The sequence below is a fragment of the Opisthocomus hoazin genome, chromosome 6 (assembly GCF_030867145.1).
Source record: "Opisthocomus hoazin isolate bOpiHoa1 chromosome 6, bOpiHoa1.hap1, whole genome shotgun sequence".
Lineage (NCBI taxonomy): Eukaryota > Metazoa > Chordata > Aves > Opisthocomiformes > Opisthocomidae > Opisthocomus > Opisthocomus hoazin.
Window position 1 is genome coordinate 9,267,051 of NC_134419.1, and position 25,671 is coordinate 9,292,721.

The following is a 25,671-nucleotide window of genomic DNA, read 5'->3' on the forward strand; positions in this document are numbered from 1 at the left end:
TGTGTGGCAGTGGCATTAGCATGTTTCTTTGCTGTGTGGCAATGACATTAGCATGTTATTTTTGTATTTAACCTGTTTTGTTGGGACGCTTTGCTCAGAATTTTGCGTGATGTTTTATCCTATGGGATTCGCTATGGTGTGATTTATCTTGGTTCATGTATCTTTCATTCCATTATTGTCAGATGTTCAGAAAATAGATGGAATAAATGGAAGAAGGCACCTCTGTCCTTCATTTGAACAAAACATAGGTTTGTATGGGAAGTTAGTCAGAAACCACGTAGGAACATGGCCTAATTTTTGAAAGGATGTTTTGAAAAAAAAATTGTATTATCTTCCTCCACCTGCATTTTCATCTTCCTTCTCAGCATTTCTAATCCTGTTGCCAAAACCGCTTTCTCAACTTTAAAATCTTTCTGGAATTAAGTGGCTTCTGGATCTTGACAATGCAACATTTTGATGCATGTGTTTGTCACATCCTGATTAGATTGGTATAACTCCTGCTCTCTCAGGTCCCTCTCAAAACTTAATTCATAAACCAGAGTTTCATACAAGATGCTACCACTAGGGTGATGAAACAGAGAAATTCAATCATACCGCACATTGGTTATCCATTTTCCAGAGGCTGATGGGAGAGATTGGATTTTCAGAGCTCTTCTGGGCTGTTTTGTTTTGGTTTTTTTTTTCTTTGCTTCTGTTCTTGTCTTCCAGGCTTCAATAAATTTTCTTTTAAAGTTGAGAAAGTCATTTTCATCTCCTCTCTTCCTGGCCATGAAAATGTTGTTTCCATGTGCTTCCATTACAGGTGAGCCACTTAATTTTGTAAGCCTCAAATTTGTTTACCTTCGTCTTCTTTTTCAAGCACATGCATGGTCAGGGTGTGACCCATTTCACTACTGTCAAAGTTTGGTTTATTTTATTAATTCTTCCCCATGAGTTCAGACAGGGATACCGTAATGTTCTTGGCAGGCATTCAGGTCAAGCCAATGTAGAAGAATGGTTTGATTTTGAAGGTAGTGAATTGCTCTTTTCTCTACAAGCCTCCAGTAATCCCATTTCATGAGCCTTACAAACAAGCTGCCTTGCATTTTTTTTTTTGTTGGGAGGCAAGAATGAGAATCAGCTGCTGAAATACTCGAAGGTGGGCCTACTGACTACCAAAATCAAAGAACTAAATCGGTCCACGGGAGAAGCCATACCACTCACATCCCAGTCATATCTTGAACAAACCAGATATCAGAACTGTTGAGTAGTTTTCTGTCTTGTCTGCTAAATACTGAAGTATTTCTCAGGGCAGAGCATAGCTGAAGGGACCGATTCCTGAACCCCATCAGGCAGATGACATTATGGGACGGGTTGGCAAAACAAGGATGGACACTTTTCTTTATCATATCAGAAGCAGTGGTTTTAGAGGCTTGGGGTATAGTCTGAACTAGTGTTACTTGCTTGTGTCAGCGATGCTTCGAAACAGACTTGCCAAGGGATGCACTGCAGGTGCTAAAGCAGTGAACAAGAATCTACACAGTTAATTATTGCTTTTACTACTGCAGGAAACAGCAAGCTAATGGGCAGATCAGCTGGGAAGATGAACTTTCTTCATTTGTCCGTTTACAGCTCAAATGAGTGTCCACAAGGATCTGTGACAGAAGCAAGCCATCTTCCTGATCACTTCATAATCACTAGATCACTGCACTGTCTGTCAACCCCTTCTCAGATGAGTATTATGAGTTTTAGTCCCATGCCATCTTGGATACAGGCAGAGAATGAATTTATGAAAAATAAAGGAGGGGAAAATCTAAAATTCAAGTAGACTTTGCAGGCTTATAAAGAGACTTAGCTCAGTGTGAATTCTTTAGAAGATATTTCTGTGACTTTCTCTAGAAAGTTATTAGACTGTTCTTATTTTTCCAAAATCTGTTCACTCATTCAAAATTTTAACTCTGATTTTAAAAGGTCATGTTTGTTAAGGAGAAAGCAGTGTTTGACAGAGCTGTCTTATTTTTGACAGTCTGTGGGGTAGCAGTGTATGAACAGAGTTGTTGTTACAGCCCCACTGAATGAATCAGGCAAGCTTCATCTTTGCTTCTAACTTTCCTAAGGCTTTAAACAGTTTTTGAAATGTTCTCTTTGCTCCAGGCTCCCTAGTTCTCAGTCTCCCTGTGTGTCTAGAGGACACTGTCAATATCCCCTTCCCACCTCTATATTTGGAGGATAAACTGTTTCATGTTTGTTTATGCTAAGCCATGAAAGCTTGAAATTGGAATCTGTTTGCTCCTCCACTTCCCACTCATATACATTCTCATTCATTGTACATTTTTGCTATAGGACTTAATCTCAAGGTTGTTGAACTGTCTGAGGCTGCAATTATGCATAAAGAAAAATAAATCATTCCATGATCGTGTGAAGTCTGCTGTCCCACAGCTGGGTTCTCTGCTGTCTACTGAGCTCTTTTCAGTAGTGCCCAGCAACAGGACAAAGGGCAAAGGGTGCAAACTGAAGCACAGGAAGTTCCGTCTGAACGTGAGGAAGAACTTCTTACCTCTGAGAGTGACAGAGCCCTGGAACAGGCTGCCCAGGGAGGTTGTGGAGTCCCCTTCTCTGGAGATATTCAAGACCCGCCTGGACAAGGTCCTGTGCAGCCTGCTGTAGGTGACCCTACTTTGGCAAGGGGGTTGGACTAGATGACCCACAGAGGTCCCTTCCAACCCCTACCATTCTGTGATTCTGTGATTCTGTGATTCTGTATGAGCAGAAATTGACACTTCCCTTATGTATGAAACTGTCATAGAATTATAGGAAAAAAAGATTAATGCAGACCTCTGGAGGTCTTCAGTCCAAGTCCCTTCCCAAACCAGGGCTAACTTCAGTGAGCCAAAAACACTTCTCAAACTTCCAGTTCCTCTGACATCTGTACATGGCTGATTGTCTGTGGGGACCGCTTCTCATGGCACTGTCATGTTACTGTGCTTCATTTTTCATCCATTTAGAGCTACACAGGGACCCAGATGAAGAGCAGAGCTCAGGCCTGGCTGAATTCAGAAAAGAGCTTTAAGTGTATCTCCCTTCCTGAGCATGACCTTTTTCACTTGTGCACACATGCACACACATTTTATACGTACATGTAAGCCTTTTTACCATTATGTCATTTTCTGTGAAATTGAGTAAAAATTGGCCTGTGGGTTTAATAGTTAGATGGATACAGGAAGAGAAGGACAGACAGGCAAACCCACACTTTTGTGCATGCTTAGTACAGTTATTCAAGTATTTTTTTCTTAAGAAGGTGGACTGAAAAGTAGCGCTTCTCTTGCTCAAGTGCAGATGTGGCGAGGAAATGGAATCCTGACAACAACCACCATGGAAAAACAAAACATATTGAGTGCTGCAGTGTGCACAAGCATGTGAACATTTGTACTTTTTAATGATGAGATGATCTTGTGCTGAATTTCCTTCCACTCTCATGGCATCTTTCATTTCACGTGTAGTGTGCTGAATAGAACAGGTATAACATTCACCATCTCAACAGAGGATGACACAGGCTGACTCTTGCGCTTGTGGTGTTGACCCTGCCAGGCCTAAGAATTTTGCAGAAGTACTACTGGAGTGAACATAATTTTCCCTACAAAACTTGGCTAAAATAACATTGGGCTTGTGCTCTACCTATTCACTTTACTTTTTGAGTGATAATGGGCAAGGTTGCCAGTGAATCAACATATGATTCTTCTGTTTCAATTTGCTTACATGATTTTAATGTACCCATGTATCTCACTGCTTTAACGTTCATCAGTAATTTCTAATTGATTGAAAGGAGGGTTCACTAGAAAAACAACATAGACCATGATGACAGAGAGATACAGTTAGACTGAAGGGTGCACTCTTGTCTTTGAGGCTCTTGGCCTTCTACAGTTAAGTTTGAAAGTGAGGTATCTGAGGATGAGGAGATGTGCAAAGCAAACTCCAGTGGCACGTCATAATTTTACGTTGGATGATGTCTCAAAGGATTACGTAAGAAAATAAGATCAGTTCTGCATGGCAGGTTTAATTCAAGTAACTGGACTGACAAGAAATCATTCTTTGATGAATATTTAGGCAACACAGCTTATATCTTGATGAAGTAAGCTCAATATACAGGCTCGGATAAGAAGGTTGCTAAGATCAGCTTCCACATGAAATCTTTCCCAGTCTGCCTGTATAATGGTCACCTGAAGATTTAGTTTGGCATGATGTTTCATCCTCACTGCTTTTCATGGTGTTTCATCCTCACCACTTTTCTTCAAATACTAGATGTCTTCAGTAACTGTTTCATTCTTCTATACATCACAGAAAAGTGTATAATAATAAAATTTTCTATTTAGAAAAAAATTGCTTTTCTGACCACTTTTCCCCAAAAGTGCCTGTTTTTTTGAGGGATAATACCAGAAAAAAGCAAATGATCCGAATCCCTGAATGTTTACATTTTTCAGATTTAATATTCTCATCAGGATTCTCAAACCAATCTTTCATTGTACCATTATTCATTGCAATGAGATGTTTCAGTGCTGTGGAATCAAAATGTGTAGTTTCAGCTTGGCTTGGTATCAAATCACATTCTGCTGGTGCCTTGCAGTGATTGATAGAAGTTACAGTTTGAGTGCTTTACATTCCCATTCTTCTGCATCGGACAAGCATTCGTGTTGGGCAACTGACCCATATCTCACGTGATGGCACCAAATCCTGTCATACATTGCTTTGAGTTAGTAAGAGGAGATGTCACGGAGTATTATGTGAAATATGCCTTTGCCAGGTAGCTTGCCTTGTAGGGCGTATAGTGTGTTTAACGGATGGGTTTGGTGGAAAATATAAAGCTTAAGTGATTTGAGGTAGAAATTGATAATGGGACAGAGACCATCACACTGTCAAATAGATCGTCTTTCTCAGTGTTTTTTGGGCTGAGGCAATACCGTGCAGTGAAGCTCAGATGGTGAAACTCTGCCCCTTAAATTAACAAGTGATTGGAAAAGATCTGAGCCTGATTTAGCTCCCTTTGAAAGCATCTGGGCTTTTTGTTGATTGCAATCAGAGACAGATCAGGGCTTTATAGCTTGCCTGCCATCTTCTGAAATGTTATGTGACAAACGAGACACTAGTATTATTTCTGTTATGAAATGTTTATTATTTTATCATAGCAGTGATTACGGGAAGAACATTTGCATCATCCTCAGAGTTTCTGGTGGACTTTCCAAAGATGAAATGGTCTGGTTTTTTGGTGTGGTTTTTTTTGTCTGGTTTGTTGTGTTGTGTTTGTTTTTTTTTTTAACTGACTTGGCCGCATTGTCCTCTTGCTAATGTAGAGTCGTCAGCTGGCAGGTACTAAAACAATCTAATAGAATAAAGTTAATCTTCTCTCTTTAGTTAGACAGCAATATGTAACACACCCAGTGGGCCAGATGATCTTGGAAATTACAGTGAGAATAGACACACATTTGAGAGGAAAAATCTTTAGTTACAGGTTGTTTGGGGTAGGAGAAACAAGAGGAAATGTTCACTGGTATAACAAAACAACCCCACACAATCCCACCTCTCCACCCATACCCTAGAGAATTTCTCTTATAAAATGGACTGGGCTATCTTCTTCCTCTTACAGGCATTTTGGAAGTGTTTGTTAAGTGTGAAGTAGTGCACTCCTGTTGGAAGCGAACCTCACGATAGTTCAGGGTCTGACAGAAAAACTTTCTGCGATTCCATGAATGGCTTAATCTCCATCTGTAGATCTTAATATACCCCCATCACTGTCGCACCAAAGTACTTCATAATCCTTCATGTATTTCCTCTCAAAACACCATGGAGGGTTGACAAAATAATTATTTTTACAACAGAAGAACTGAGGCATTGCAATTTTTCCATAGGTTGCGTAAGATGTCTTAACAGTCTCATGTTGTTGTCCTAATTGAACCAATGGGACATTTTCCCCTCTTGTGTAATACTACGGGAGCTGGGATTTTGTTTAGGACTTCGCATACAATTGTAAATTTTTCACTTAGTAGTGGTAAAGGGACTTCGTATAGGAGTGCCTTGCTAATGGACATATCCCTGACTAACTTTTGTTGAAAATTATACACGCTAACTAATGAAGCAAGGGTAGGCTGCTTGCATGCAATGTGTACGGGGTGAGTAATGCCATGCAGAGACATAAAAGGGGCCTTCTCTTCCACCAATCCAAAATATATGGATACTGATGTATCAAAAAATTTGTTTGCCAGCTTAATGAGTTACAGACATGGCAAGACTATGCAGGAATACAATCAATATTCTAGCTGCATATGGGAGTGAGAAATACCTAAATGTGTTAGAGCCTGTCAGCAAACGTAGTTATAAAAGGAAGCCAGCAATTGTGCTCTCTGGTGCTGGGCAGTTAAGCCTTGCTAGTTAGTATTCAGCCAGCAGTTCACCAGTCCTGTGTTGCTTTTCTGTTTGCTATCTCATCAGAATAATACACACGTTCTTGACAGCTTTGGTATCAAGTCAAACTTTTGCTTCAGGATATCAAAGAGGAAAAGGCCTTTGTGACGATGGAGATGAACTTCTGGCTGAATTTGGCACGATCTATTGAGAACGTGTGTGCAGCATCACCACCTTTTCGTGAGTGGTGTTCTGGATGAAAATAGTCTGGTAGCCTGTAATGTAGCTGTGTAATAGTTTAATTCTATTCAGGAGAGTAAATGCAAGAGTAAGTACAGTGCTAACCCTAACCATCACGTATTAGAGCGGGTTCTCAGACACAGTTGAATGCAGCAGTATTGGGATCCAAAGCGAAGAAAAATAGCTGAATTAAGGCATAACTGAAAAACACTCAAAACCCATTCATGATCCAGTAATGTCTTACCATTTTACAGTAACTTCCAACTGTTTTAATCCCACCAACTTGGATGTTTCTAACATTCTGTCTGGTTTCTGAAACAAAAATCCAGTCCTTGGCCTATCAGATACAGTGGCCCAAATTAGCTGATGTCTCTTATGTAAGCCACCTTCTCCCCAGTTCACAAAAGAGCAATTGGGACAAAACGTTGTCCCCTCTTCTACCAGTGCTGTTGGGAAAATTAGTCCATCGGTGTTTATAAAGCAGTTGTCTCCTGCAGTGCTAAACACTTTAGAAAAGCCACGAAGAACTGAATAGCTCTGTCCTCAGAGCAGGCTTTGAGTAGCATGCAGTAAGTAGGAGCCTAGGGCTGCATATTGAACAATAAGGAAAAGGCAAAATATTGAATAATCCGCTTATTAATGAACAGTGTTGATCCTGTGCACAGAATAAAGCAAAAACCCTTTGGAAAAGCACCCTGTGCTCCTGTACTTAAAGGCTGTGTCATAACAGTGACAGACACAGGGCTGAATGAAGGTTGGATGTATCTGTGCAGCTGTGGCACATTCAAACTTTTAAAAGCTCAACTTTGTGACATTAGGGTTGGCTCCTTTGACTGCAGCTTTCTGTGTGTAATAGGTCTGATAGTAAGAGCTGAACCATCTTTTGGGGATGTTCATATATAATGCTGGTCTATGGTGAACATGACACTCCTTTCCTCTTGCCTGAAGGTGAGTGGGTTAAGCAAGACTGCCAGCTTCATCTGCCAAGTAGTATGTGAAAGATATGTTGCAATTTTGGGGAATGTCATTCTACAGCAGCTGGAGTATTCACTAATAATTGTGAGGGGTATGGTGTATCAGATTAGTTGCATGGTCTGAGGAGGGGCAGAAGTGGGAAGTAAAGTATAATTCAAGATGAGTCCTGTCTCTGGAAATTCTTACATGCGTGTTAGCTGTTTTCTGTGAATCACTGTGAGGAGTTTACCTTAACTCCACCCAGCCTCCACCTCCAGGAATGCAGAATGACAAAGAAATACAAACAGTTTAAAGAAGGTCCGCCTGTCTGAAGGGAAAGGTTTGAAAGGAGACAGGAATTGGGTGTTGTGAGGAAGTGTCAGACTGACTGGGCAGCAGGGCCTAGAGGAGCTTGACCTGTTGGTGGCACTCACAGAGGTGAGAGTCCAGTAAATTAAGCACGTGTGAAGTTAAAATTCTCTTTCTCAGTGGTTTACAGCTTGTTATCCAAGAGTTGCAGGTGGCTTTTGGACTACTTAAAGAAAGAAAGTTCATATAGTACTGCATTGTGGTCTACATATGTGAAATTTCTGAAGGGTAAATGACTGCAGTGGAAATTTTTTGGGATCCAAAAGTTGGAAAAAACCCACTGTCTGCTGTGTTCCTCTCATTAAGTCAATGATACGTTTGGTTTTGAAAAGGCCAAACAATGACTCAGGCTTTAAAATGGAAGAACTGTAGGTGTTCTCAGGAACTTGGTTGAAGCATCTGGGTGTGCGAGATTGATGTGCCGGTGTGACTCAGCGTGCAGCTGGGCATTGGAGTCCCAAAAACACCGTCCAGGAGCATGACAGATGAGACCTCGAGACCTGCTCCTGCAGAGTGTTCATTCGGAGAGAACCACGCATGGGGCCAGACATGCGCTTCCTATGGGGGAACTTTGCTGAACTGTGACTTGCCTACCAGGGGGTGCACAGCAAAGTCTGTCCCTTGACAAACTGAAAACTGGACTGGGCACCGTGCAGGGAAATATGCAGATGAAGATGAGTCTTATGCTAGCTTCAGTGATGAGCTCTGCTAGTGGTAGGATCTTAGCATCTTGCATCCGAGGCACACACACAGGGCGTGATTCTCCTAACTGGGATGGGTTTCTATTTCCAGCATTCTGCTTCGTGCCCGGGAATCCTTCTGGCATTACTGAGGACCCAGGGTGTGTAGGGAGAGTTAAATACCAGAACTGAGATATATCTTGAAGATCAGAGAAGGGAGTCTGCCCGTGTCAGGTGGGGATATGTGTTCTCCTTGGTGCGTGTGTCTAACGTTTATTACCAGCTCTGAAAATGCATGTATTCATCAGAAGGAGAAAATATCCCTTTGTGTTTATTCTTATTTAACATTGTTTACACAGAAAATGGAGAAACACATCTTTAACCATCATGTACTATTTAAAATTATGTCAGTACACTATGCAGTGCTCATTCTGTAAACATCTACTCCACCATGTGGTCTCTGGGAGCTAATGCTGTTCTGCTCTGTATGGCCACTTGTGCTCTGCCTGGAGCACACTGCGGTGGTTATTTTAAATAGCCTTTGTGAAGGTTTCCAGAGCTCTAAATTAAAAATGCAGAAAGCTGGGGAGGGCGGAGAGTGAGCTGGGAGAGGTGGAATTCTCTGTAGCTGGAGTGATAGGATGTCTTGCTACCTAATTGCCTTAGAACATGAGGGCTTGAATGAATCCTCTTTAATGAATAATAGGCAAATGCATAAATTGCAAACCCCAAGCACCCAAACGGTGAAATGCACACTAATGAAGACTCTGGCTTCGACGGCAGGTGTAGAGTTGATTTGTAAAATGTTGTGAATATATCAGGTTTAAAATGATGTATTTATTAAAAGAAGCAAGTCTTCCATGTGTTCCCTTTGTATTCACTCTCTCATACTGCACACCTACTCTTCCTGCATGATATTGCAGGCTGCAGTCTCACAGCAGTTTCTTGCTGTAACTCTTGCTTCAAAGAAGTGCAACAATAGAGACCAATTACCCTCTGTCTCCACTCTTATTGCAATAAGCCTGAGGAAAAAAAAAAAGTGAGTGCACCCCCTCCCCCCACTACCTTTTCAATTTCAAATCCTAACCCTGTTGGTAGTGCCATTTGTGGATTTGAACTCCCTGGCTTTGTGTGCGGCATTATCTGGAGATTCACCTGGTACTGATCCAATGAACCAACGCAACCTCACAAAGCTGAAGGGAAGAGTGTAGAGTTCTCTTTGTAATAAATCATGTGCCATGAAAAAGGATTTCTTTAACTCCTTTCCTCCATTATTCTCCATATCTCACCTTGTGGAAATGGGTCTGTTAGTGAGAGACTTAGACTCACACAGTAGGAAAAACGAACAGGGGATGGAGAGCTGAAGTGAAAGGAAGGCAGAGTTCCTGGATGTTTCTATAACTTGGAGATTCCAGAAAGTAGAGGCACAACCTGAACATATAGGAAGCAGCCCTTAAAATAAACCCAGCATAGGCCTTGGTACCTAAACATTCCTCGGTTCTAGAAAGGGCCAAGGGTGATTTCATTAACGCAGCTGCATGAGAAATCCTTAAAACCACTGATAAGTTAAGCCCCCAGAGGCAACGAGGTTCTGTCCAGATAATTGCCCAGCAAGCTTGAATGCTGGTCTGAACATCTTTGGATTTACTGAGTTGAGCTGGTAGCCTCTTGAGATCTGGCTGCCTCCCAAGTAGGGAGGGATGAATACTGCAAAATGTTTCAGTTTTTATTTCAATTTTGAAACTTATTTGCTTCGACTGAATTTGCACTGTATTTATGTAAATTTATAAACACTGTAATAAATTTATCTACTTACAGAAAACAGAAAATTTAGAAAAAGACGAGAACATTTGTGAAACACAAATTCTAATTCAACAATTATAATCACATAATCTGATTTAAACGTACATTCAATCACAAAGAAGAAACATGGTATGTGATTTGTATATCTACCAAACCCTAACAAGCATAATTCAAAATTCAAATAATTGTTAACAGATTAAATATTTTAAATTACATGCATGTCTTTTTTCATGGCGGCAATGACTATGTGACGCAGGTTTTCACTGTATGAATGAAGACCACAATCAGATAATAATAGCAGTTTGCTACTTTGCTTGTTATAGAAAGCTCACCTACTTCTGATTATACTTTTTTCTAACCTACGAGAGTCTGTACCAGCATGTCATTCTTATGTGGCTCCATGTTGAAATTACCTGCCACATTTATAACGGCGTTCATGGGCATGGCCATTAAGCCTCATGGGATGGGGTATTCTCCAGTGCCCTTGCTCTGGAAATGTTCACCTCCTTCAACCCTCACTAATTTTGAAGCTGCTTTTGTCTTCCCTTGCACCTCTTGGAGTCTGTAATGTCTCCTGTTTTGCACTCCTCCATATCCCCTTTTAAAGATCATCCTTACACAGTCCTTTAACATAATTTAGGGGGTTTTCCCCTTGTTAATTTTGTACTGAACACATTAGTTTATTTACTGCGCAAAATAGACCTGATCTGTATAGGACAGATTTGGACCCCCTTTCTAAATCTGAGGAACGCTTGTAGTTCTGCTATGTTGAAGCCAATGACAACCCTTGCAATCTGAGTAAGAGACCTGGTCTCAAATAGTGAAAGATTGTGTATTGTATTGCAACACATCTCTCTTCTCCACTGTAGAGCTGCTCTTTCCAGAGTATACCTAAATCTCTTCTTTGCCTACCCAGTGCTTGAAGCAGCAGGTAAACAGTTAAGCAATGGAAGAAGTAAGCAATGTGTACCAGAACTGAGCTGGTTTAAGACTGGTAGGGGGAATTAAAAAGCAGTGCAAGATGCAATTTTTAAGTTACTCTGTTCAAGTTCTTGCATGGGAGGTATTAGCCACAAGGGAGATCACATCATCTGGGAGCAAGAGAATATAATGAATGCAGGATCTGTAATAGGCATGTGGGAGACTCTTACCATATGTTTTGGTCATGTCCTGATATACGTGAGCTTTGGGAGACAGTTCTACATGTAATAGAGTCAATAATCAAATCTGAAGTACCAAGGAACACAACTTGATGTTTCCTGAGAGAGACCACAAGTTTGCAACAGATGAATAAGGAGTAAGTGTGGTAGATACAAATTTGTCTTTAGGCAAAAAGGAAAGAAAAAAAAGACTTACACAGTGGGGAAAAAAGAAAATTATACACTGTTTCCAGACTGGGAAGAAATAGTAATGCCTACATCAGAAATTTAATTAATTGTTGTTACATTGATAAAGATGTGATATACCACATCAAAGACTAGCTAAATGATATTTGGAAATTAATTTAGGTTCCTATTAAATAGAGCTCAGAGGAGCTTCCCAGATGAATAACTTGTTTGTCAAGCATTGCTTCCTTCTGTTTATAAAGTCTTCGCAAGTAAAGACAACTATTTTCAACTGTTCTTGTTGTTTGAAATGAACAAGGAGATTCATCACTAACCACACATTCATGGCAAATTCAAATATTGCAAACCACAATGCCTTAGTTTCTTACAGAAATTAGATATTGCTTACTTCTGTTCCCAATAGGGATGACATATATAAAGTTATCTAAGAAATCCCCAGCCCCAAATTTAATATTGAAAATCCATGTTTCAATTTAAAGTTTGCTTTTGGTGCTCTGCAACTTGGCCACCTCAATGTGCTTTGGAGATGAACATAATGGAATCAAAATGTACTTGTTTTCTGTAGTGCTATTAGTTTTAAATATTCTTAAAACAAAATGTAAATGGGACACATTAACCATATAAGGGGGTATGATTTCAGCTTCCAATCTCTTAAGAAAGTTATCCTGTAGAGTACGCATGCTGTTTTCTTGGGAACTGTGCCAAAATACAGTAAGACTCATGATGATCACCACAGTTTCTGCTTTTGTTAAATGAAAAACTCGTTCCTGTTATTCTGCTCTTATACTGGTTTTATCCCAGTGTAATTCCACTTACATCTCTGGAAGTATTTCTGATTTTACATTATTGTTTATGAGTTCAAAAAAAGATAGGATTTAGTGCAACTGATTGGAGGGAGTTTATGTGAAGACAAAAAAAATAGAGAGAAATCTTATAAAATATCTTTTGCTTTATAGTGGGATGCAGACAACTTTCAGAGTTGTCTGTGGAATTGTAGCTGTTGGAATTTCCACAGAAGAAATTCATCTGTTCTCTAGACAAACAGACAAGTGACCACCAAGACAAGGAGGTGACTTTCTCCACCACAGAGAGCCATCTGGCTCGTCTGTACCTGAAGTCAACAGTGATGGGGTTGCAGAGCTGGCAGTCGGGTGTTTGAACTCCCAGACAGCCTCATGGATGGGTTGTCTAAGGCCAAGGAGCAAGGCAGCTCCTCTCTGCTTAGCTTTCCACAAGAATTTTTACATAAGAGTGTCCCATTAACTTTGTATATTTGGATCATAGGAAAATATTAATTCACCATTTTTGGAAATTAATTTAATCCTCTAGTTTCATCCCTTCACTTTTCTTAGCATTTCACCTCTCTGTCTCAGTTTTTGCTTTGGTTTGAGGTATGCAACCATTTGTTTTGGCTGTTAGAAAAGCGAGGTATTTTCCTTTCTTTTTGCCAATTAAACTTATGTATTTCAGTCATCAGATTCTTAGAATTTTTGTCAAAGGATGGTGTTACTGGGGTAAATCTCTATTGCTAGCATAGGTGTGTTTAACAGATTAAGGCTGAACAGACATTCTCATAATAGACCAGGGATCAATGAAAGCTCTTCTTTTCTCAAGGAGCTTTAAGGCTTAGCAGGGAGGTTGATTTTTTTGTTTTGTTTGTTTTAAATTTAGAGGAAGTTGCATTTCTGTCTGGGCTTTTATTACTTGTGTGGGCTTTCACAGAAATCCTGAGCAAAATCTTACCAAGGCCCACTGGTCCCACACTCGGCTTGAGATGAAAGAAGAGACTCCTCTCCCTGCTTGTATTAGTGGGCACAGATTGTTTAGGTGATCTCTGCAGTAGGCAAGGGACATGATTTCCGTCTCCTATTTGTGCCACTTCCAGCTTCTTAATTTCTTCTGTGGTCACTCTAACAGCAGCCCATTGAGTTTCAATGGGACTTCACAAAGAATGGGATATTACTCTGTGGGACTGGGAGCAGCAAATCAAACCCAAGACGATGTACTGACAGGGATATGAGTCAGAGCAGGAAGGAGAATCCAAGGTGGCATACAAGCTTTCATGCCCACAAGATTTGGTGGCCAATACACATTTTAACTTAGTGTCTTGTTTGGCTATCTTTTGTGTAGGCAATTGCAGGAGAGGAAGAGACTGAGGCCCTGGGTTAGTGGAATAGTTACATTCATGATTTAAATCCCTTAAGAACATACTTAATGGCCATTGATTTCAATCCTCTTAACAGCTTTGCAGAGTTAGGGCCTGACTGAGGGTAAACTGAAGGCCTGGTGATGCAGTTTATGAATCATCCTTATAGCTATAGACCCCCAGCTAGAGCATGGAAGAGAAGGGAACCTCAAAGGACAAGCAGGCTCTTCCAGCACCAGCGTGGTAAGCTGGCAAAAGGCAAAGGATAGAGCGAGCACATGCATTGTGTGGGGAAAGAAGGCTGAATGACCAAAGATGTTTCAGTCAATATTTTGCGGTTTACGTTATTTCTAAAAGTGGCCATTGCTGCAGGCTTTCCTCATCATTGGGGGAGCATGTGCTTTTGTTTTTTTCCATAAGAATAACCTGTGTAAGTACATCAGCTGCAGAATATAGCCCTAATCCTGCAGCCAAAGCCAGAAGAGGCTGCAGCCCTTATCTGTTCTTTGTGTGTGTTGTTTTTTTGTGTGTGCAGGTGCTCCCTGATGGGGTTTGATTTAAACCGGCACTGGGCAAATCCATCTCCTTGGGCTCATCCCACACTGCACGGAGTGAAACAGCTCATCATTGAGATGTACAACAATCCGGTGAGTGGGGAAAGGTACCCCTTGCTGAGGTACCGACTCTCTCCTGCTGCAGGGCTGTGCAAGATGCCAGTAACTCTGATGTGGCTTAAGCCAGTGGCAAACCAAAAGAAGAGAGGAGTAAGTAAACACCATCCCCACTGTATAAGATCAGGGAACATTTGTGTCTTATGTCACAGGAAGCATCAGAGTGGAGGGAGCAAGTGAAACGAAGTTCAGCTCAGCTTAAATACGGAATAATTCTGAAAGCAGGGTCTAAATTCAGTCGAGCTGCTCTCTTGAAGTCCTGAGCTGGATGCCTAACAGCAGGCCCCCCAAATTGAATTACTGAATGGCATTGATTCTTAATCCAGAGCTCTGTCAGGGCTTGCTACGTAGCGTGCAGAGCAGAAGGGGGATAATATTTGCAAATATCATATAAACACACATGTACACACATGCTCAGTCAGAGAAGCAGAGGTGTTTTTGAAGGTGAAATCTTAGCTAATCAGAGGAGATGGATTGCAGAAAATATGGAGGAGTGGGAGGGAAGCAGACAGCTATTGAATGTTTGACTTCAAAGTACAGAAGGATTATTGAATGTGGCACCTAAGAAAAACTGCTGAACAAAGATGGAGATGGGTATGAAAAAATCACTGCCAAAAAACATAAGAGAAGATTTTATAGATGATTATTTTTTCTGTATGGAATTCCTGGTATTTTTGCTTTCTTTTTGCTTCCCATTACAGAGATGGCATTTGCATCCTTAATTCCCTGAAGTTTTACTTTCCTTTTTTTTTGTTTTAGTTTTTTGTTTTGTTTTGTTTTTTAATTTTTTCTTTCTGTTAGTATGAAGAAGGACCTAGTTAGCCTTGCTAATAAAGAAACAGGATTCTTACCTCTGGCTACATCATGTATAGGATAAGAGCTCCTTTAATTTAACTCCTGGTTCTCCGGGTACATCTTAACTGGACTTATTATCTTCCAGCTAGTAGTGATACCTGTATAGAAAGGGTTTTGGGTACAAGGAAGATAGGTTAATAGATAAAGTTCTTACATGTAGAGTTGAATGCAATTGAAAATAATTTCCTAGACTGCTAATTGTTTGGTACAGAATTTGTCTTCCTATTCTGCTTGTGCAGCACCTAGCATTGTGCCTGTGAGCAAGGCTGTATTAGCGTGATGATGATGGAAAGTAAAGAAAGGATCTTTACAGCCAGCTTTGTCTTTCCTCTGTTTCCTACCCCAAACAGTAAGACAATTTTCTTTCTAGATGATGGAGGGAGCTTGCAGGCTGCTTTGCCTGAGAAGAAAGGTTTCTTTCCAAGAATAAAGAGGTCCTTAAACATTACAAGAAGGTTGGGTGTAGGGAAATGCTTCTAGCCAGTAAAGCAACAAATCCTGGCAATATTAGAAGTCACTGTCCATAAAATAAAGGTATTCTTGGTGGGGAAAAAAAATTCTTTTCAGCTTTGTCCCATTCCTGGGAAGCTTTGAAAACTGTGGTAGTTTCCATCTGCCCTGTGTGTGAAGAATGAATTTATTTGCTGTGGTGGCTAAAACGAAAAATCCAAAGAAATGTTTGGACTGAGTTGGTCTGAAATATAAATATTTTTTTCCCTCTATCTCCCTGTCTCCCAGCCCTCCCCAGTGATCAATCTGGGGTGAGCCAGTTTTAGTTCATTTCCTTCTGAGGGAAAGAAAAAGGAGCCTTTCAAACACAAATGTAACATTTGATTTCCAGGGTTATTTAATTTTTTTTTTAATACTGTTTAGGAATCTCTTTTGGATTAAACTACCAGAAAAGTTCAGGTGGCTCTTCAGAGTTTCATTTCTTACTGAATTAGATATCCACCAAAACCCCTTCTTGTCTGTTTTTCTCATCCCGTAGTCAGTACCAGCCTTTCTGACAGTTTTAGAGACTCTCAGCAATACAATACAGTATAAGGGATTATTTTTTTTTCTGTCAATACCACATACTTACTCCCTCTGATCCCAGTAATATTTGTATGAAGAGACAATATCCAAAGTGCTGGGACAACAGGGAAAAACATGCTAGCTGCCTCAGAGAGAGGGCATGGGACTGCATGTGTTGCATCCCGCTTTAGCAGTGACTGGTTTTAGTAAGTACTTTGATAAAAAATCCCCACCCCTCCCCTCCTGACAAAGTGCCAGAATTAAAACCTGCTTTGAATCACTTCAGGCTGCTAAAGATTTTAACCAGTCTCCAAGTGCAGCGTGTAACTTTTAGATGAGCCACACATCATAGATGGTTGGCTGCATGCACAGGTGAACCAGTTGCAGTGGGGGCTGTTGTCAAACTGCGACGGATCAGGGATTATGCCTTTGAACACAACTGTCCTGCCACCCTCTCCTCACCCACACTGGGGAATATGAGATGAAATAAAATGCAAAGTAAAGTTCCCTGCAAAATTACGTTATAAAAAATAACCTTCATCCCTCCCATTCTAGGCAAGATCTGCCGTGAGGAGCTGCCCACAAGAGATTGGATTGTTTAAAGCAGAGGAAGCTCAGCTTCATGTTGCTATTGCAGAATGGCTCAGTGCAGGCCTTTTAGATGTATTCATTCCTTTAAATCATTTAAGGAAAATTAGCTGCCATAAGAGCATAAAACCACATTTTAAATATTGCTATATAGGAGGATATTTCTTCTGCTGCTGCAGTATGGAAGATAAGCTGTTTCCTTTGAAAACAGTTCATTCTGGAGGGGGGAGAATGACTGACACAGAAATAAGTGAAGTGGGTATGAGGCGCACACACAATGCCATAGCTACACAGTGACTCCAGCACTGAGTAGTATATGGGTGAGTGTTTACTGTAGTTACTGTATAAAAACAAGCCAAAGCGTCTGTGGCTTTCTGTTCTTCTGGGTTTTACAAAGTTGGATTATTTTATTTTTAAAGTGTTTCAAATTCCATAATGACAATATCGTCTTTAGGAGGGAGTGGATGGGTCAAGAAATCAGAGAACAATAGGAAGCTTTTGATCTCTATGTCACTGATTTTGAAACAACTCCTGATGTTAAGTCACTGTCCTTGTGCTGCCCTGTGTGAAGTGAGGGGATGTTCTCGGCTGTTTCTAGTGGTGTCAGTCTTACAGATGAGACTGAAGTGACAGACTAGCTCTTCTAGATTATGTGCTGTTGGCTGAAGATATTTCAGTTCTTAAATACCTTTCCCTGCCCCTCTGCACAAACGTCACTGCCTTCCCACCTCTCCACCAGATGATACGTGTACATGGTTCCCCTGTCTACGCCGGAGCAGTTTAGTGGAATTAGCTCAGAACATGAATGTTTTGTTTAAACCAACTCAGCTGACTTTTGTCTGAAGTATGTCAAAGGATGTTCATACAAGCTGTTCCAATAGCTGAACTGTGAGGCCAGGAAGTTCTGGTTTGGCATGATAACACACTTCACAGAGAGACCTGTTTGGAGAACAAATGTCTAGGTAAGGAATCTAACAAAGCATATGTGTGCAGCTAGATTTAAACACATGAATGATCTGATTGAGTTCAGCAGTGTTCCCTGTGTGCTTACAGTTAAGCAGGTGCATGTATGTTTTTGGACTGGGGACCAAGTGCTCAGCACTGGCAAGCTGAGGACATGGATGGTCTATGGAGATAAAACAGTCCTTATCTCTGGGATAACATGAAGCCTCAGAGATAAAGCAAGCAGTAGAACTGCTGGATTTTTGGACAGCTTTCTTGTGGCCATCCAGCACCTTTCCTGACAAGCAAATGTACTCTTTAAAAGAGATTTAATGAGTGAACTTGGGTAGCGTGTTCAGTGTCAGCTCAGTCCCCTTGAGTGTGTGCATTGTGATATGGTCTTTAATCATAGGGGCCCACGTTATTCTCTCAGCTAGACCTCTGCCTCACTGAGTTCTCCAAACGGAAAACTTTCACATAATAAGCAGCTATTCAGAATATTGTTTTAGCTTCATCATTTGTTGTGCAGCCCTGTCCTGTATTTACTGTGCGCTAATCACATCCTGCTCTGAGGATAGAATTGTTAATCTCCTCATGGGCTTTTTTTGTTTTGCTCATTGCTATACCCTGGAAGCATTTCAGGAGCATTAATTAATTATTTTTGGGGAGACCCCTGTGAGACAGCAATATGTTACCTGTGTACGGACAGGAAACGGAGGCAGAGACAGTTATGACCAGCAGTACCTGCTCATTTGAGATAGATGATTTAAGATGCCTGGGATCAGAATTGTTTCATGTCATTCACCAAGGCTTGACATGTTCACTGTCTCTTTTCTACCCCTTCCTTCTCCAAGGAAGACTGGGGTAGACTGTTTTTGTTATTAGGAGTTCTTAGCACCTAGAAGACAAGGAATAGGCAGCAACTGATTGCTTGGGAAGAATCTATTTCAAGTGATTTGCCCCCCTCACATGAAAATGCAGAGATGGGATGCAGTACACCCAGGCACTCTCACAGCAACACCGTGCTTTGTCTTCTTGCATCCATCTTTCTTCTGTTCTGCCTGTTTTCTACCTCCTGTTGTCATTGAAACTGGAGTCCTACATGCAAATGATTCCTATGTTAGACACTGCTCACCTGGTGCCCCGAGTGAGCTGGAGACCTGACCAAAAAGAAAAGAAAACAAAAAAACACTCACCTGGGATGTGCTCGTTAATTATCATTTCCTCTGTCATTCACACATATACCAAAGTCTTACATTATTTCTGTATAGGCAACTGGTCTGTTTCTGTTCCTGATTTTGGAGTGCTTGATCTTGCAGCCTTTGCATACTTTTAACACTATTCTGGGTGAAAGTTTTTGTTGATTCAAAGAAAAACATACAGCTGAAATGAAGCCCCAGTGTGCTGAAATCTGAGTCATCTGGGCTGGAACCTTTAGATCCACCACACAGACATCTGCCACAAGAGCTGATGAATTAACTGATAGAGGATGGCAATCTGCTATTGGACTGACATGAGGGAGGGAAAGGGACACTGCCTGTGGGCTTTGTGGGTATCTGCTGACAGCAGAATTAATAATAAGAAAGGATGAGTAAACATAATACTGCAGGCATGAGGGGGAGGATATTTAAGGCTGAATGACACCTTTTATTTTTTTGAGAAGGTTTTTGAAGATCCCATGTGCAAGCTTAGACTTGAACAAAAGCCTATGTTTCCAGTCTTCCTGCCTCTGAGGAGGTCTTGTTTTCAATCCAGGTAGGCTTGGGTGTGCAAGCAGTAAGACAGATGAGTTAACATTTGTCTGATAGGTCAATGTAACTCTGGGTTCTTCGGCAGATGACTACATTCCTCTTCATAAAGAGAATATATCTACTTTCTTGCAAACGTACTGAATGTAGTCTTCTGTTTCTGTGTTATCATCTATCTCTAGACCCTTCTTGAGAGGCACATGGATATCTTTCACTGGCATTGGCTCCCCTCGGTACGTCATACCAGGCTGAACATTGAGTGGTGTGTGAATCCAGCTAGCACAGCTGGTTGAAGGGAAACACATTCTGTCCCTGACAACCTGTAACTCATTAGAGTTGACTGTGTTACTCAGCTAAGTGGTTCCTCTAGGTTGTCCCATCATCATTGCCAAAGAGTACAGGCTCAGCCTCTCCCCCATGCTTACAGACTTTCTTTTCAGCTTCTGTTTCTCCCATTCTGGTCTGAGCACTGTTAATCCCTATCAGGATATTACACATGATCTTACTTCTCCAGACCGCCCCCTATCTCTTTAACAGATGCAATTCAGGTGTTAATGCTTGATGCGGGCCCTTAGTTACTGCTCTTCTGCAAGCTGCTCTGTCTGACCGGTGTTGTCTTCTGGCACTGTTCAAGCTGGAGACAGTCAGTGCTGTTGTTCAACCTACGTCTTTTCTAGGCCTTCAGTAGCAGCATCTAGAGCATACTATCAAGGACAGTGGTTTTGACTGTGCAGGAGCCATGTTCAAAGCATGGCATTGTGAGAGTGCTCCATGTGTTGCACATCCAACTCCAACTCTCCTCACTACCCTGAACTTTCACGGTGATGGAAATCAGGATATATGTTTTTCTGGCGTCCCTGGTTATCAAGGCAGTGCCATATTTTGAGGGAAGCGTTCTGGTGCCATGAAAAACTAGGTTACAAAATGAAGACTTAGAAATCTGTTACTGATGTTTTACAGCTTGCAATTATCCCTAGTGGCAGCATGGCTTTAGTTGACCTCCTGTCCTCTCTGCCTTGGACAGCGCTACATTCTTCACCAGACAACTCCACATGAAGAAAAATGCATCTAGTCTCCGAGATGCATGTACTTTGCTGGAGCATGTCATAATTTTTCTTTTTGTCAGTCCTGCAAATTTTGTCAATCGTAGAGGCTCTACTTCCGCTCGTATTGCGAAATTATGTTACTAGTATTATCATCAATGTAATACTGGATAGTTGACAAATAAAGTATAATAACGGATTTTGCAAGGGTTTCACGTCAGAATTGTACACACGTAGCCTTCTTATACTACAAGCCCACAAGAAGTATTATCTATTTAACATTTGAATGACTGGGAGCAATTGTTTTCTGTTCAAAAATTCTTCTTTTCCCTCATCTGCCCTGCTCCTGCCCAGGGAGGTTGTGGAGTCTCCTTCTCTGGAGATATTCAAGACCCGCCTGGACCAGGTCTTGTGCAGTCTGCTGTAGGTGACCCTGCTTCGGCAGGGGGGTTGGACTAGATGACCCACAGAGGTCCCTGCCAACCCTGAACATTCTGTGGTTCTGTATTTCACTGGAAGATTATAAGATGATTCTCATTCCAGCTGAAGCCAGTTTGGATGTTAATAAATGTTTGGAAAGGCTGTGGGTTGGGGTTTGGTATTGCTCAGAAATCACTCTGAGCCAAACAAATCAGCTGAGGTCTGCATCATCTGGTATATGGAGTCATAACAGATTAACATAGGGTAATGAGATCTGTAGCATAACATGTTACCTGGCTCCATTTTGCTGTTAGCAGAGCTCTTAGACTTCCTTCCCCAGCTAAACACCACAACTGTAATGAATAAACATTGTTAACACAGTACTGAATTTTAAGAACCTACTAGGAAGTGATGTTCAGATAGTCTCTCAGATATCCTGGGTCGTCATTTGTACCTGAGGCTTTTCACTCAGACATCAAAACAGCTATCATCAGGCACCATTTTTTGCCAATAATTCTCAACCTGATATAGTACATGTTCTTCTTAGTTCTTAGGCAAAATGGCCAACATGCTGCCTCTTCTTGGAAGACATGGAAGAGCTATTACCTCTTCTCCTGCAGTATGTGTTCAACTATCATAACCCTGTGTCTGCTTTCTGTGGTAATGGTTGTGTTTGTGCCAGTTTGCTGATACTGTAGAAATGCCCTCTCCCACTTCTATCTTGCAAGTCCCTATTGACTGAAGTGTAACTTTTTAGCGTTGCAAACATAATTCTTAATTTGGTTCTCTGTTGAACAAAACAGTAGTAAGGGCAACCTCTCTTTTACTGGTGCTAGGGTGTAATTTAACAATGTGATGTACAGATCAGCGTCTGATTCTGGCTTTTGCTAGTAAGTGCTTAGAATCTTGTCTTGATTTCCCACCTTACTATTGAGCTAGCATAGCAAGAGTTAGTAATGCTCTAGCTAACTTTCTACTTCATATAGACTGTTTAAGAGTACTCCCATTAAACTCTTCCTGTTCTCAAATATGAATACATTGGGTGTCTGCTGTGACAGAAATAAATGTAATGTGCATGATCGGTTTGTTAGCTGTGGTATTTTCTGATAAGTGATCTCGTGAAAGTGGCACTAACAGTTGAGAAGAATTCCTGAGCTTCTTTCACTCAATTTTAATGAATCTACTTCCAGTTTGTTCTGGAGTAAACATTCTTTGTTGACTTACTAATATGTTCGGTATTTCTGCTAGGTAAAGCAGCTTCTGATCTTAGCAGCTTCCTTCCCACGGTCCTTTAAATGCACACAATATTATTAGAAACTTGCTAGCAGCAGAGCTAGTTTGGCATTAGAATAGAATATTTACAGGAGATGCTAAATCTTTACCACTGGAGAGTTTTATGACAGGTATTTACTGGGGAAGGTTTAGATAGAGTTAATTCCCTTTTGAGGTAGTCAGAAAGACTCAATAACCTTTACAGATTCCCATCTCATCTCCAATTAATCTACAATCTTTGCCCCTTCTCTTTGATTTGTTTTCATGTCAACTGCCTGCATGTATATCTTCAAGTATATAAATGTATATATAAAAGTGAATATATAATTTTTCTGGTAACATCTTAGGAATCATTGATACTGTTAGATGAAGTCCCACGTGGAACTGTGAATTCCTCCTAAAAGTGATAGTCATGGAAGGGATGTGCTTGTTCAGGTCACCCTCTACCAATAGCCTTGTTTTTTGCAAAGGCAAATTTATAATTATAAGCTACATTTAATCTAAATTAGACAGGCTTTTTGGTTGGTTTTGGTTGTGTTTTTTTGTGGGTTTTTTTTTGTTTTTATCACATTAACATGTTCATTATCTAGCTCTGGAAAATGAATACCCTAGACTTTCCAGGGAATGCATCTACAGCTACCAAATTTCTCTCTGTTTGTACTCAATGTGCTAATCATGTCACAGTATTGGTACTCTCTGATGCAGGTTGCGGTTTCTTTGGGGGGTTGATGATTTTTGCTATCCCCATTTGGTAGTGTTTGTATCTAGAATATGAACAGTTTCAGCAAAAATTCATCTTCCAAAGAAGAATGAAACATTTTAATCCCAGAGACTAAAGCCAAAATCTCCTTTGTTTCAATGCAGTTGTGGTTAGTTTTTTGTTTACCTGATGCTTCTAAGCTGTGCTTCCCCGTTACACTCAAACATCTGTTTGAAGCACTGTAGACAAATTCATGTGTGATTCACTATCACATCTGTAGATAAGTACTCCTTTAGTTAACACTTCCAGTTTCTCAAATGTTGTATTAATATTTACATCCTGTGACTTGGGGTGTCTGTGCGCAGTAGAATTTGCAGGTTGCTGCTCTAAACATCTAAATCAAGCACACATTTGTGTTTTTTCTGTAGTTTGCCACTCTGAGAAATCATTGCACTGCTTTTTTTTGTTTGGGGCAGGCATGTTAGTTATGACCTCCACTTTGCAGTGATCTATTGTACACCTCTTTTCTTCCAGGTGTTTTATTGCTATTACATGGAACTAGCGTTGTTGCTTTCTTAGTTTTAGCTCAGCAGCTCTGTCTCTTTCCACAGCTCTTTAGGGCCTTTAGTCAAACTCCTCTCTTTTACCTTGGATCAAAATATTATCCATCAAAGCTTTAGTGTCCTCTCTACCATCAAAACGTGGTTGTATTTTCCTGGGACATGCCTAGGGGGCTGAACACCACTCAAACATCCCTCTGAGGAAACAGTGTCTCCTAAAATAGTTTTTTGAAGATGTACAGTGATGTTCTCTGTTTTTCTAGGGGCATCTGTCAGCACCCTGCTGATGAATCAGAGCCACCTCTTCAAAGAATTTACCCCTTGTAAATGGAGGAAAATATTCCCTTTATACAATACACACATTGTTTTCCTTGGTCTGAGTGTACAAGAGAGGTTCAGTATGGATTCTTTTCTTGCACTCTAGCAACTTCTTTCTGCTTCTACTTTCTGTGATTCTTATGGCTGTAATGCTATCAAATTCCTCTTTTAGTATCTGCACTGGGGAGACAGGCTTTTTTCAAATTTATTTTAAGTAGCATTAATCAGTGAGTGGCTGACATGTTCAGTGCTGTGTTGAGAGTTTCCCTGAGTCTGGTAGACAGGTTTAAGCTCCTCCTCAGTAATTCTGGTTTCATGTTTCTCCTCCCCTTCTCTGTTTTTCAACGAGATGCAGGTTCTGAGTTTTTTTTTTTTTTTTTTTTTTTACGCACTTAAGAAAAATTCCCCCTTCACTTCTGCTCCTCCCCCAAGTGATTCTATAAACTGGGTCAGAGTCAAGGTCACTGACAAGTCTGCTTCAGTCAATGGTTGCTTTTGAACTGATGAGCAGTGAGGAGAATGACCTCCTGTGCACTAGAGCAGTCAATTCCAGCTGGCTCTTGCCAGACCTTCTTAGAGATGGGGCTTCTCACAGGATGCAAGTGGAAATGCCTGGAATGAGCTGATCCATTTTATTTTTCCTACTTCAGACAGCATTGGGAACATGCCCTTTTGTTCATGTAGCTCAATTTTCCGCCTGGGATTGCATTTGCCTTTTAAGACTCAGGGGCAAAGTCACTGCCAGGGCTTTTTTATTTAATACAAAAGAGCTCTTAGTATTCAAAAATGATTTACAGACAGCTGGCCAAGTGTTTGACCTAACTATGTCTGTTAGTGCTATTCTACTGGTGCAAGATAGCTGTAATAGAGGCTTACCCAGCCAGTGGACAATTAGCCCAATGTATTCAATGAAGATGGGTAAAGTGAAATGCTGATTTTAAATGAGGATATTGACATAATAGCATCTCAATCAGTGAGCACTGGAATAGCAGTGTAAAATTACTCACGAATAGCAGAGGAAACCAAGCCAGTGGAGGAGTGACATTATAGTTAAAAGAAAGCTCAGAAGCAAAAAAGAGAAAAGAAAAAAAAAAGGGGGGGGGGGAGAATCGTATCAACAAGTACTGAACAATCTCTATGTATTAAAATTTCATGCCAAAATGGGATTGTAACAGTAAGCATCTTTGTAATAGCATGATCAGACTTGCCAAAGAAGCAATGAGAACTCAAAGAATGTGATGATGAGGACTGATTCAGTGTCATGATCAAACGTGACATAGAAACTGCATTTATACACTTTAAAAATGATGTCTTCTTGAAGCAAGAAATCAGAGTGCCCAAAAGAGAAGACTACATTTTTTTTATTTATCCCTGAGCAAGCATTAAGTCTTGATTGAAGATGTAACTGTCAAAGAATCATTCTGTAATAACAAATATAACCATACTCAAACTTATCATTCTTGGTGGAGTACAAAAGCCAAAAAGTTTTTAAATTGGCACACAGTCCTGAAAGAGGACCAGCATAAAATGGAAATAAAACTAAAAGGAGTAGCTAAAAGGGCAAAACAGAATAAAAAAACACTTTCAGATGACATGGCAGCTATATAAAATCACCATTGTAGGAATGTAT

The 25,671-nt window shown here is 40.6% G+C and overlaps 1 protein-coding gene across 3 annotated transcripts in view; it reads left to right on the top strand.

Annotated features, from left to right (window-relative positions):
• The window catches only part of LOC104334200 (AGBL carboxypeptidase 4), a 1,001,604-nt gene that overhangs the window by 821,668 nt on the left and 154,265 nt on the right, over window positions 1-25,671 (top strand). For all 3 annotated transcript variants that reach the window (XM_075424527.1, XM_075424528.1, XM_075424529.1), the window contains one exon: window positions 14,446-14,557. In XM_075424527.1, coding sequence (XP_075280642.1) covers window positions 14,446-14,557 — 112 coding nt within the window. The remainder of the gene's footprint in view (window positions 1-14,445; window positions 14,558-25,671) is intronic.